Below are 13,954 nucleotides of genomic sequence, written 5' to 3' on the forward strand. Positions count from 1 at the left end.
TTGTGTTTATTACATTTGTTTTATTTGATTAGTTTATTATTTAATTCGAAGTCATCATCTCATTTCTATAGAGCTGCTGCCTATGCGGTCTGATATGTTTTAGTAGTTCTTCAATGTAATTAAGCCATACTTTTATCACCATACTACTAATACCAATTATCAATCACTTATATTATGTTTTTTTTTTTTAAATACCTCACCAAGCAACTGCTCTCTACACCTCTCGATAACGCATTATTCTGTCTCTCCTGTCTGCCCTGACCGGACAAGTAGGCACGCAATGGATCATGGTCATTGTAGTTAATTACCATGTTTACTGCACTAAACAGTGCAGAATATTGGCCTGTTGGAGACTACAACTCCTTACTACATCACACAGTTCAGGCTTGACCTGATTTATCTCTAGAGTAACTGCACATTGGGATCACAGAAAAAAACGGAACGAAATGGAACTCAAATAATTGAACCGATGTCAGTCAGTTAGTTCAGAGGGTGAGAGCGGTGAGTGACAGGAGGCAGGGCCAATCACATTTTTTTCTCTTGTCTTCCAGATGAGTCTTTTAACCCTGGAGAGGAGGAAGATGACATAGCGGAAGAGTACGTATTCGTTTTCAATCCATCACTCCCTTATCTTTACCGCTTTTTATCAGTCAATCACATTCCCTTCTCTCTTCTCATCCTGCCTCCCTCTCTCTCACTTGCCTCCTTTCTTTCACTCTCACACTTTCTCTTTCTCTCCCCCCTCCCCGTCTCGCTCTCTCTTTCTCTCTCAGGTATGACAGCAAGGCATCAGCCAGTGACAGCAGTGCAGAGGGGGGAGACAGTGACAGAGAGAAGAAGAAGAGACCAGCCAAGAAGGCCAAAGTGGTGAAGGAGAGGAAACCACGCAAGGTAAAGGAGGGAGGAGAGAGAGGAGAGGTAAAGCTAAGTACCTCATCTGAAATGAACCCTCCCTTCCTTTCTATCGCTCAACCTCTCTCCTTATTTTTCCTCTTTCCTCTCTTTCTCTACCTTCACCTCTGTTTTTCTCCCTCTTCCCTTCCTCTCTCCCTCCCCCTTTTCTCCCTTCTTTACTCTCTCTCCCCAGAAGAAGCCGAAGGACAGTGGCGCCCCCAAGAGGCCGATGAGCGCCTATTTCCTGTGGCTGAACGCGAGCCGCGAGAGCATCAAAGCAGAGCACCCTGGGATATCCATCACAGAGATCTCCAAGAGGGCCGGGGAGATGTGGAGGGAACTGGGGAAGGAGCAAAAAGTGGTATGAGAGAGGGAGGGGGAGAGGGAGGGAGATAGAGAGATACCAGTACTGCAATTGTCCTCCTCTCATCCTTCCCTCTTGTCTTTCTTTTGCTCTCCCTTTCATTAGTGTGTGAAAATGTAGTTCATTGTAATATACATCTTGTTGACTTATTGACTATCTCTCTGTATTTCTTTTTCTCCGCCCCATTCCCATCTCTTTCTCTCTCTCTCTTTGTCTCTCCCTTTCTCTCTCCCTCTACCCGTTTCTCTCTCTGTCTGTCAGGAGTGGGATGGGAAAGCGGAGGAGGCGAAGAAGGACTATGAGGTAGCGATGAGGGAGTACAGAGAGAGTGGAGGAGGATCCTCTGCCCCCTCCAAAAAGTACAGTATCATGTCCCTGTTAAACACCTACAGTTGAAGTCCGAAGTTTACATACACCTTAGCCAAATACATTTAAACTCAGTTTTTCACAATTCCTGATATTTAATCTAGTAAGAATTTCCTGTTTTAGGTCAGTTAGGATCACCACTTTAGTTTAAGAATGTGAAATGTCAGAATAATAGTAGAGAGAATGATTTATTTCAGCTTTTATTTCTTTCATCACATTCCCAGTGGGTCAGAAGTTTACATACACTCAGTTAGTATTTGGTAGCACTGCCTTTAAATTGTTTAACTTGGGTCAAATGTTTAGGGTAGCCTTCCACAACCTTCCCACAATAAGTTGGTTGAATTTTGGCCCATTCCTCCTGACAGAGCTGGTGTAACTGAGTCAGGCTTGTAGGCATCCTTGCTCGCACATGCTTTTTCAGTTCGGCCCACAAATTTTCTATAGGATTCAGGTCAGGGCTTTGTGATGGCCACCCCAATATCTTGACTTTGTTGTCCTTAAGCCATTTTGACACAACTTTGGAAGTATGCTTGGGGTCATTGTCCAGTTGGAAGACCCATTTGCGACCAAACTTTAACTTCCTGACTGATGTCTTGAGATGTTGCTTCAATATCTCCATATAATTTTCCTCCCTCATGATGCCATCTATTTTGTGAAGTGCACCAGTCCCTCCTGCAGCAAAGCACCCCCACAACATGATGCTGCCACCCCCGTGCTTTATGTGTAGTTGCAAACCATAGTCTGGCTTTTTTATGGCGGTTTTGGAGCAGTGGCTTCTTCCTTGCTGAGCGGCCTTTCAGGTTACGTCGATATAGTTCTCGTTTTACTGTGGATGTAGACACTTTTGTACATGTTTCTTCCAGCATCTTCACAAGGCCCTTTGCTATTGTTCTGGGATTGATTTGCACTTTTCGCACCAAAGTACGTTCATCTCTAGGAGACAGAACGCGTCTCCTTCCTGAGCGACATGACGGCTGCGTGGTCCCATGGTGTTTATACTTGCGAACTATTGTTTGTACAGATGAACGTGGTACCTTCAGGCGTTTGGAAATTGCTCCCAAAGATGAACCAGACTTGTGGAGGTCAACCATTTTTTGGGGCTGATTTCTTTATATTTTCCAATGATGTCAAGCAAAGAGGCACTGAGTTTAAAGGTAGGCCTTGAAATACATCCACAGGTACACCTCCAATTGACTCAAATGATGTGAACTAGCCTATCAGAAGCTTCTAAAGCCATGACATCATTTTCTGGAATTTTCAAGCTCTTTAAAGGCACAGTCAACTTAGTGTATGTAAACTTCTGACCTACTGGAATTGTGATACAGTGAATTATAAGTGAAATAATCTGTCTGTAAACAATTGTTGGAATAATTACTTGTGTCATGCATAAAGTAGATGTCCTAACTGACTTGCCAGAACTATCGTTTGTTAACAAGAAATTTGTGGAGTGGTTGAAAAACAAGTTTTAATGACCCCAACCTACGTGTATGTAAACTTCCGACTGTACATACCTCATTCTTACAAAAAAGGTTCTGGATAGAACCAAAAAGGGTTCTATACTTGATTCATATAGTGCATTTGGAAAGTATTCAGACCCCCTTCACCTTTTCCACATTCTGTTACGTTGTAAGCTTTAAAAAAAAGTCAGCCAGCTTGGAGTGACAAAAGGCCCCCGAAATGACCCTGAGACCATGAGAAACAAGATTCTCTGGTCTGACGAAACCAAGATTGAACTCTTTCACCTGAATACCAATCGTCATGTATGGAGGAAACTGGCACCATCCCTACGGTGAAGCATGGTGGTGGCAGCATCATGCTGTGGGGATGTTTTTCAGTGGCAGGGACTGGGAGACTAGTCAGGATCGAGGGAAAGCTGAACGGAGCAAAGTACAGAGAGAACCTTGATGAAAACCTGCTCCAGTACTCAGAACCTCAGACTTGGGAGAAGGTTCACCTTCCAACAGGACAACGACCTTAAACACACAGTCAAGACAACTCAAGAGTGGCTTCAGGACAAGTCTCTGAATGTCCTTGTACCCTATCAAACATCTCTGGAGAGACCTGAAAATAGCTGTGCAACGACACTCCACATCCAACCTGACAGAGCTTGAGAAGATCTGCAGAGAAGAATGGGAGAAACTCCCCAAATACAGGTGTGCCAAGCTTGTAGCGTCATACCCAAGAAGACTTGAGGCTGTAATCACTGCCAAAGGTGCTTTAACAAAGTACTGAATACTTATGTAAATGTAATATTTTAGTTGTACATTTTTTTATACATTTTCTAAAAACCTGTTATTGCTATGTCATTATGGGGTATTGTGTGTAGATTGATGAGGGGGAAAAACAATTTAATCAATTTTAGAATATGGCTATAATGTAACAAAATGTGGAAAAGTGAAGGGGTCTGAATACTTTCCGAATGCACTGTACATGGCTTCTACATCTACACCAAAACCTGAACTATAGAGCTCGGTTTAAAAGCTGACAGTGTTTTTATATACCTTTCATTTTATTTTGAATCCTGCGGCTCTGTTGGGCTAAATTGCTGTGAGCGCCAACCAGCCATGGAGTTACGTCACTCGCCTTGGACGTCGAAGAAGATGTCCTCTGGCAATGGTGGTCTCCATGAGATGTTGAGCCCGGAACTGACACAAACCAAAAACAGATTTGCCGCCCTGGATCCAGAGGTTCCAGCGCCTTCGTCCTGGGTGGGTTCCCAATCAAGATCCTATCTGGAGGTAGCTGCGTCTTCGTCCTCTGTTCTGTCTCCCTCTCCAGTGGCTTCTACCTCGTGTTCAGATCCTCAGAGAATGGGCCTGAGAGACCGGCCCATTCAACATCACCAGCTGTCATCATAGGCAGCTCTATGGTGGGAAACATCTCGGTTCCCAAGGCAAAAACCCTGTGCTACCCAGGAGCACGAGTACAGAACATAACAAGGCTGCTTCCAACTGTTCTACCACAGATGCCTGAAGCTGACACTGTCGTAGTCCATGTGGGGTGTCAAACGACATCAGGGATGTCAAACGACATCAGGAGGGCTAGCATGGAACATTTGAAAATTGATTTTAAAGAACAGATTTTAGCATTAAAATAATTTCAGGTCCAGTACCATCGTTAGGCCGCAGGTGTGAAAGATTCAGCAGACTGCTGGCATTACACATCTGGCTAAAAGACTACTGTAGCTCTGCTGGAGTCACTTTTATTGATAACTTTGACACCTTCTGGAAACAGAAGATACTCTACAGGAATGACGGAGTCCATCCAAATCATCTTGGCTCCTGGACTCTGTCCACACATTTCAAGGCTGCGTTGAAACAATGACTGGTAAATGATCCAAGACCAGCTGTCACGCCCTGACCTTAGAGAGCCTTTTTATGTCTCTATTTGGTTTGGTCAGGGTGTGATTTGGGTGGGCATTCTATGTTCTGATTTCTATGTTTTGTGTTTCTATGTTTTGGCCGGGTATGGTTCTCAATCAGGGACAGCTGTCTATCGTTGTCTCTGATTGGGAATCATACTTAGGCAGCCTTTTCCCTTTTGCTATTGTGGGAAGTTATCTTTGTTAGTGGCACTATTGCCCTTGTAAGCTTCACGGTCGTTTCTTTGTTTTGTTGGCGACATTCATTCAAATAAAGAAAATGTACGCTCACCATGCTGCGCTTTGATCCACTTCTTCAGACGGTTGTGACACCAGCTCGGTTAATCCCTAACATTGTGACAATGAGTCGTCATAATGCATCAAATGTACATGATTTTAGGGGCATTGTAAAAAACACAATGCATGTCATTTAATTGATGTACCCCTAATTGCAGCGAAAACATCTGTTTATCCTACAGCTATTGTAAGCAGAAATCATGAGCCTATAAAACAGAGTTACACTGTTAGCACTGAGGCGGTGTGCAATAGTAGGAAGACCACTTTATGCCGCTCACCCTGCACTATCAGCTCCAATGTAAATAACATGAGTAAGTCTACCTCTGATAAGCTTCCCAGTAAAGCATTAAAAACAATCAAGCAACCCATAAAAGTGCTAAAAATAGCCCATATTAACATATGTAGCCTAAGAAACAAGGTCCATGAAGTCAATAACTTGCTTGTAACAGATGACATTCATATTCTGACTATCTCTGGAACTCACTTAGATAATACCTTTGATGATACAGTGGTAGCAATACATGGTTATAACATCTACCGAAAAGACAGAAATGCCAACGGAGGCGGTGTTGCGGTCTATATTCAGCACCACATTCATGTAAAGCTTAGAGACGATCTAATCTTAAATACTGTTGAGGTAATATGGCTACAGGTTCATCTGCCTCACATAAAGCCCATTCTTGTGGGAAGCTGCTATAAACCACCAAGTGCTAACAGTCAGTGTCTGGATAATATGTGTGAAATGCTTGGTATATGATATCAACAGAGAAGTATATTTTCTGGGTGATTTAAATATTGACTGGCTATCATCAAGCTGCCCACTCAGGAAAGAACATCAAACTCTAACCGGTGCCTACAATGTGATTTTCTGGATTTTTTTTCTCATTTTGCCTGTCATAGTTGAAAAGTACCTATGATGAAAATTACAGGCCTCTCTCGTCTTTTTAAGTGGGAGAACTTGCACAATTGGTGGCTGACTAAATACTTTTTTGCCCCACTGTAGCTTCACGGCTCGTTTTGTTATTTTGTTAGTTTGTTCAGTGTTTCATTCTTTAAATAAAGAATGTACTCATACCACGCTGCACCTTGGTTTCATTCGTATGACGAACGTGACAGTGACTTGGTGGTGACCTAACATAATAGTTTGTGGAGCTTTCGCTGTAAAGCCTTTTTGAAATCAGACACTGGATTAACGAGAATTGTATCTTTAAAATGGTACCTAATACTTGTATGTTTGAGAAATTAGATTTATGAGATTTCTGTTGTTTGAATTTGGCGCCCTGCAATGGCTGTTGGCGAGGGGTTCTGCTAGCGGAACCCCGTTCCCAGACAGGTTAATGACTTTTTCATTGGAAAGATAAGCAAACTTAGGGATGACATGCCAGCAACAAAGGCAGACACTACCCATCCAAGTGGACCAAATTGGACCAAATTATTTGGACCAAATTATGAAAGACAAGAATTGTACATTTGAATTCCTTGCAGTCAGTATGGAAGAGGTGAAAAAAATATTGTTGTCTATCAACAATGATAAGCCACCAGGGTCTGACAATCTGGATGGAAAACTACTGAGGATAATTGCAGGCGGTATTGCCACTCCTATTTGCCATATCTTCAATTTAAGCCTACTAGAGAGCATGTGCCCTCAGGGAAGCTAAAGTCATCCCGCTACCCAATAATAGTAAAGCCCCCTTTACTTGCTCAAATAGCCGACCAATCAGCCTGTTACCAACCCTTAGTAAACTTCTGGGAAAAAATGGTGTTTGACCAGATACAATGCTATTTGACAGTAAACAAATTGATAACAGAAATTCAGAAGGCTTATAGGGAAGGACACTCAACAAGCATAACACTTACACAAATGACTGATGATTGGCTGAGAGAAATTTATGATAAAATGATTGTGGGGGCTGTTTTGTTAGACTTCAGTGCAGCATTTGACATTATCGATCATAGTCTGCTGCTGGAAAAACATATATGTTATGTCTTAACAACCCCTGATATAATGTGGATAAAGAGTTACTTGTCTAACAGAACACAGAGGATGTTCTTTAATGGAAGCTTCTCAAATATAATCCATTTAGAATCAGGAATTCCCCAGGGAAGCTGTTTAGGCCCCTTGCTTTTTTCCCTTTTTACTAACGACATGCCACTGACTTTGAGTAAAGCCAGAGTATCTATGTATGCGGATGGCTCAACGCTATAGATGTCAGCTATTACAGCGACTGAAATGACTGCAACACTCAACAAAGAGCTGCAGTTAGTTTCAGACTGGGTTGCAAGGAATAAGTTAGCCTAAATATTTCCAAAACTAAAAGCATTGTATTTGGAACAAAACACTCACTAAACCCTAAACCTCAACTAAATCTTGAAATAAATCATGTGGAAATTGAGCAAGTTGAGATGACTAAACTGCTTGGAGTAACCCTAGATTGTAAACTGTCATGAAGTCTGTCTATAATAAAGCAACGTTTTGCCTTCTTAACAACACTATCAACAAGGAAGGTCCTACAGGCCCTCCTAGTTTTGTCGCACCTTGACTACTGTTCAGTCGTGTGGTCAAGTGCCACAAAAAGGACTTAGGAAAATTGCAATTGCAAATTGCAAAAAGAACAGGGCCCTTGAATGTACACAGAGAGCTAATATTAATAACATGCACGTCAATCTCTCCTGGCTGAAAGTGGAGGAGAGATTGACTTCATCACTACTTTTATTTATTAGAGGTAAGGGCCTGTGTTGTGAAATCTGTGAATGTATTGTAATGTTTTTAAAATTGTATAAAATTGCTGGACCCCAGGCAGCATTTAATGGGGATCCATAATAAATACAAATACATCTGCATTTCTTGCTGTTCAGGGTTTTAAGCTGGGTTTCTGTATAGCACTTTGTAACATTGGCTGATGTAAAAAAAGGCTTTATAAATCCATTTGATTGATTGATTAAGATTCAATATAGAACCGAAGTTGGTTCCATATAGAATCCTGTAGGAAACCCGAGGGTTCTATATGGAACCAACTTTGGTTCAGTGAGAAGAAGCCCTTGGGTTCTGATCAAAGAACTCTACAAAGGGTTTTATATAGAACCTTTTATATAGAGACAAATATTTAGTAGGAAAACCTTTTGTTATCATTTCGATGTCTCCAGATTGACTTTAGATACAGCTAGCTAGCTGGCTAAGATTGAGGAGAGGCCACCGGATTTTAGCTCGCTAATGTTAGCATTGCTAGCTATTTTTGACAAACTTTGCTAGCTAATGACAACATTGCAATCTGTCTAAAGTAAATTTGACGACATGATAATGCTGGCAAAGTTGTTTCCTACTAAATATGTGACTACTTTAGCAATGTCATTGTATTTCCAGGCACTGTAATGTAATTTAAACCTAACAGTAGTTAGCCTCTGTCCAGAATGACTGGGCTTATCACCACATTAGGGCACCACTATGGTACCACCGAGTGAATATGAAGCAAGCACTAGAACCCTTTTTGGTTCTATCCAGAACCTTTTTTCTAAGAGTGTAGATACAATTAATGCACTACTTGTACATCATTTGCAGTATATATAACATGGGGTGGTGTCCCAGACACAGATTGAGCATACTGCTAGACTAGAAATAATTTCTAATTGAGACATTGAACATGCTTTTTAATCCAGCACTAGGTTTCTGTCACGCCTGCTCCCGCTTCCCCTCTCTGGCTCCCGTCATTACTCACACCTGTCACCATCATTACACACATCAGCGCTCATTGGACTCACCTGGACTCCTTTACTTTGTTGATTGTCCCTCTATATCTGTCTGTTCCTCAGTTTGTTCCCCGTGTCAGCATTATTGCCGTTTTGTTTTCCCCTAGCCAGACGCTGTCCATTTTCATTTCCTGTCCATGTTTCATTCAATGTTCACTCCCTGTACTTGCTTCTCGTCTCCAGCGTCGGTCCTTACAGTATCATAGATTATCATGAAAGAGTTTTGCTAAACATAACAGCAAAAGGTGCATCATATTTGAAGTATTTTTGTCTGAATGTTTGCTTATTTATCATGTCTTTAATCTATCACTTCCTCATGTGTTCAGGGAGAGGAAAAAGAAGGGAGGGAAGAGTGATGAGAAGAATAAGAAGGGGATGTCTGGTGGAGGGAGGGAGCGAGAGAGGGAGAGGACGACAGGAAACGACAGCTTTAAGAGCAGGGAGTTTATCTCCAGCGAAGAGAGCTCCTCAGAGTCAGACAGAGGCAAGGGCAAACGCAAACGCAAGGTGAGGACACATATGCACACACACACAATGTACTTCACATATAAAACATTTTGCTAAGTATGGCATTTCAGACAATTGTTTTGTTTAATCTTGTTCACGCCTCTTCTTTTACCCTCTCTCTCCCCCCATCTCTCTCTCAGGGTTCAGATGAACTAGAGGAGGTGGCCTCGACCCCACCCAGTTCTGACTCAGGATCAGACTGAGGCGCGCCTGAGAGGAGAGAGAGAAAGAGAGGGAAGAACATGGAGAGGGAAAAGAGGGCAAAGTGTGGAGAGGGGTTGTGAATTCTCTACCGCCCTCCGTTCCTCTCTCTCATACGCTTGTTCTATTCTATTTTAAAGCACAGGAATCAAGTATGAAGATAATTCATACCGATGTATTCAAAAATATTCTGTCCAGGAATTGTAAAACGATCCCCCTCATCTCAGGAAGCAAAATACTGTATTTAATGATTTTAGCCCAGTGCAAAAATCCCATAACCTGACCAGAGTCATGACTACATTTCCCAGCTACACATGCATGACACTGTCTGTTGGTTTAGGCTGTGAACAACTCAGGTACAAACCCTTGCCTGCTGTTAAATGTAGTTTTCCAGAATATTACTAAATTAAATATTATAAGTAAATGCTCTTTTCCATGTCTTGAGTGTTTTGGTGCTGACTGGCGTAAATGCTGTCTTTCATATAACGTTACACATGTTCACAAACACACACACACATAAACAACCATTTGCTATTAGCGAAGCACAATAAACATTCCATGGTTATTCCACGTGGTTTAGAAGGATGTGTGGTGTTGGACTGAGTGAGAGGAAGGAGGAGGGCTGTGGTTTCAATATACCATGGTGTGGTCAACTATGAGCAGTGCGAATGACGGGGAGGAACAGAGAGAGGGATGGATGGAGGAGGCCTGTCTTTTAAGTGTCTGTGCGTAGTCTGACAAGCGCTCTAACGGATATCAATTCTCTCTCCCCTCTCCTTCTCAGCCAACCACAACATCTATTTCCTCGTTCTTTCTCTCTCACACACTCCCTTTTGTTCTCCCTCTCTCAGTTTCTCTGCACACCCCTTCTCTCCAACCACAACATCTTCTGTATTATGACAGCTACATTGTTTATCTACCACAACACTTACCCTCTTCTCTCTACATACTAGCCTGGATTGATATAACTTTAAACAGTAGATATATTTTTTATTGTCACATACACCGGATAGGTGCATGTGTTGTTTTACACGGTCAGCCGTAGTAGAGCGCCCCTGGAGCAAATTAGTGTTGTGCCTTGCACATCGACAGATTTTTCACCTTGTCAGCTCAGGTATTCGAACCAACCTTTCAGTTACTGGTCCAACGTTCTAACCGCTCGGCTATCTGCCGCCCTTTCCATCATGTCCTTTGTTCTTTTTGGTTGTTTCTCCCTCCCCTTCTCCTTCGTCTTCTGTCTGTCCTCTCCAGGCCCTCTAGCTCTCTCCTTCCTCTCAGACCACTTACTAGGTAATCTAATTGAAGGTGTGGATGAGTTTTATTTATCATCTATTAAGTCAATTCCCTTTCTCTCTCCATCTCTTTCTCTCAGTCTCTCCCCAGCTGTCTTTCTCTTTCTCCCCCTCTCTCTCCTTCTCCAATTTCTAAGGAAATCTAATAACAAGTTGGAAAGAACTTCCTAGTATCTGTATTTTCTAACGGCGCCACAATCATCATTATGAGAAATATAACTCTCTGGGCGCATCCCAAATGGCGCCCTATTCCTTATATAGTGCACTACTTTTGACCAGGGCCTATAGCGTGTAATTTGGGACTTGGCATCTGTCTCTCTGTTAGCCCAGAGGGTTATGGTGTACTGTATACTTAACAGGGTCATGCCTTAAAAACGTACAATCCGTCTGTACATCGTACAGTGCTTGTAATTTGGACTAGGACACTGTTGCCACCCCCCGACACTATCTCTGACCGCTTTAATGCCCAAAAAGGCCCATTAAATTCCTTTGTTTAGCAGATGCTCTTATCCAAAGCGACTTACTGGAGCTACGAGGGTTAAGTGCTTTGCTCAAAGACACATCAACAGATTGTTCACCTTGTCAGCTCAGGGATTTGAACCAGTGACCTTTCAGTTACTGGCCAAACACTCTTAATGACTAGGCCACCTCAACCTGAGGAAATATAAAGAAAAAAACACCCCAAAACAATATTTTGGCATTTGTTTCTGTCACGCCTTGGTCTTAGTGTTTTGTGTTTTCGTTATATATTTGGTCAGGCCAGGGTGTGACAGGGGTTTATGTTGTTGTAATTCGTATTGGGGTTTGTAGTATTTGGGATCGCGGCTGATTAGGGGTGTTGTATAGGCTTGAGGCGGTTCTCAATCAGCAGTCAGGTGATTCTCGTTGCCTCTGATTGGGAACCGTATTTAGGTAGCCTGAGTTCGCTTTGTCTTTTGTGGGTGATTGTTCCTGTCTCTGTGTAGTTTCACCAGATAGGCTGTAATTAGGTTTCACGTTCCGTTTGTTGTTTTCGTATTTATTAGTTATTTCATGTATCGTCACCATTTCCTCATTAAAGATCATGATTAACCACCACGCTGCATTTCGGTCCGACTCTCTTTCGACAAACGAAGAACGCCGTTACAGAATCACCCACCACACACGGACCGAGCGGCGTGGTTACAGGCAGCGACCGCAGGAAAAGCGAAAGGAGGACGTTATGGACAGCAATGGCATGGAGTATACGACGTGGGAAGAAATCGACAGGTGGGCGGCCGACCCAGAGAGAGTGCAGGAGCCCTCATGGGATTCGCTAGAACAGTGCGAAGAAGGCTATAGGCGAATGGAGTTGGAGAAACAGACACGGCGGCGCAGAGCGAAACCCGAGAGTCACCCCAAAAAATTTATTGGGGGGGGGGCTCAGAGGGAGAGTGGCTGAGTCAGGAGATGGACCTGAGCCAACTCTCCTTGTTTATCGTGAGGAGCCAAGGAGGAGACCAGAACCAGAGCCGGTGTTAGAGTTGAGCGAAGCAGAGACTGTGAAGGAGTTAATGGGGAAAGTGGAGTGGAGAGTAATGAGGGAGTTGCTAGCTTGGTGCTATAGATATCATATTCGTCCGACGGATCGTGTCGAGGATTTGATGGCACCTGAGTTAGCGCTCCATACTCGTCCTGAGGTGCGTGTTAGTCGGCTGGTGAAGTTGGTGCCAGCCTCACGCACCAGGCCTCCTGTGCACATCCCTAGCCTTGCACATCCTGTGCCACCTCCACACACCAGTCCTCCGGTAGCAGCTCCCAGCACCAGGCTTCCTGTGCGTGTCCTCGCTCCAGTATCACCAGTGCCCGCACCACGCATCAGGTCTACAGTGCGCCTCGCCTCTCCTGCTCTGTCGGAGTCTCCCGCCTGTTCAGCACAGCCAGAGCCTTCCTCCTCTCCTGCGCTGTCGGAGTCTCCCGCCTGTTCAGCGCAGCCAGCGTTTTCCTCCTCTCCTGCGCTGTCGGAGCCTCCTGCCTGTTTGAAGCAGCCTGAGCTGCCAGTCTGCAGGGTGCTGTCAGCCTGCATGGAGCAGTCAGTGCTGTCAGCCTGCATGGAGCAGTCAAAGCTGTCAGTCTGCATGAAGCAGCCAGAGCTGTCAGTCTGCATGAAGCAGCCAGAGATGTCAGTCTGCAAAGAGCTGTCAGTCTGCAGGGAGCTGTCAGTCTGCAAGGAACTGCCAGTCTGCAGGGAGCTGCCAGTCTGCAGGGAGCTGTCAGTCTGCGAGGAGCTGTCAGTCTGCAAGGAGCTGCCAGTCTGCAAGGAGCTGCCAGTCTGCAAGGAGCTGTCAGTCTGCATGAAGCAGCCAGAGCTGCCAGTCTGCAAGGAGCTGCCAGTCTGCAAGGAGCTGCCAGTCTGCAAGGAGCTGTCAGTCTGCAAGGAGCTGTCAGCCTGCATGGAGCAGTCAGAGCTGTCAGTCTGCATGAAGCAGCCAGAGCTGTCAGTCTGCAAGGAGCTGCCAGTCTGCAAGGAGCTGCCAGTCTGCAAGGAGCTGTCAGTCTGCAAGGAGCTGTCAGCCTGCATGGAGCAGTCAGAGCTGTCAGTCTGCAAGGAGCTGCCAGTCTGCAAGGAGCTGTCAGTCTGCAAGGAGCTGTCAGCTTGCATGGAACAGTCAGAGCTGTCAGTCTGCAAGGAGCTGCCAGTCTGCAGGGAGCTGTCAGTCTGCAAGGAGCTGTCAGTCTGCAAGGAGCTGCCAGTCTGCAGGGTGCTGTCAGCCTGCATGGAGCAGTCAGAGCTGTCAGTCTGCATGAAGCAGCCAGAGCTGCCAGTCTGCAAGGAGCTGTCAGCCTGCATGGAGCAGTCAGAGCTGTCAGTCTGCATAGAGCAGCTAGATCCGCCAGTCAGCCATGATCTTCTAGATCTGCCAGTCAACCAGATTCTTCCAGATCAGCCTGTCAACCAGAATCTTCCAG

General features: G+C 44.3%; 1 protein-coding gene across 4 annotated transcripts in view; it reads left to right on the plus strand.

Annotated features, from left to right (window-relative positions):
- The window catches only part of ssrp1b (structure specific recognition protein 1b), an 18,173-nt gene extending 8,010 nt beyond the window's left edge, over nt 1–10,163 (plus strand). For 2 of the 4 annotated variants that reach the window (XM_020487391.2, XM_020487389.2), the window contains 6 exons: nt 552–597; nt 774–891; nt 1,091–1,255; nt 1,520–1,617; nt 9,353–9,533; nt 9,674–10,163. In XM_020487391.2, the coding sequence (XP_020342980.1) occupies nt 552–597; nt 774–891; nt 1,091–1,255; nt 1,520–1,617; nt 9,353–9,533; nt 9,674–9,736 (671 nt within the window). In that variant the 3' untranslated portion in view covers nt 9,737–10,163. Of the gene's footprint in view, nt 1–551; nt 598–773; nt 892–1,087; nt 1,256–1,519; nt 1,618–9,352; nt 9,534–9,673 lie in introns of all 4 variants that reach the window. The other 2 variants (XM_020487388.2, XM_020487390.2) reach the window with 1 other exon arrangement.
- The last annotated feature ends 3,791 nt before the right edge of the window (nt 10,164–13,954 follow it).

The sequence above is a fragment of the Oncorhynchus kisutch genome, linkage group LG12, assembly GCF_002021735.2.
Source record: "Oncorhynchus kisutch isolate 150728-3 linkage group LG12, Okis_V2, whole genome shotgun sequence".
Classification (NCBI taxonomy): domain Eukaryota; kingdom Metazoa; phylum Chordata; class Actinopteri; order Salmoniformes; family Salmonidae; genus Oncorhynchus; species Oncorhynchus kisutch.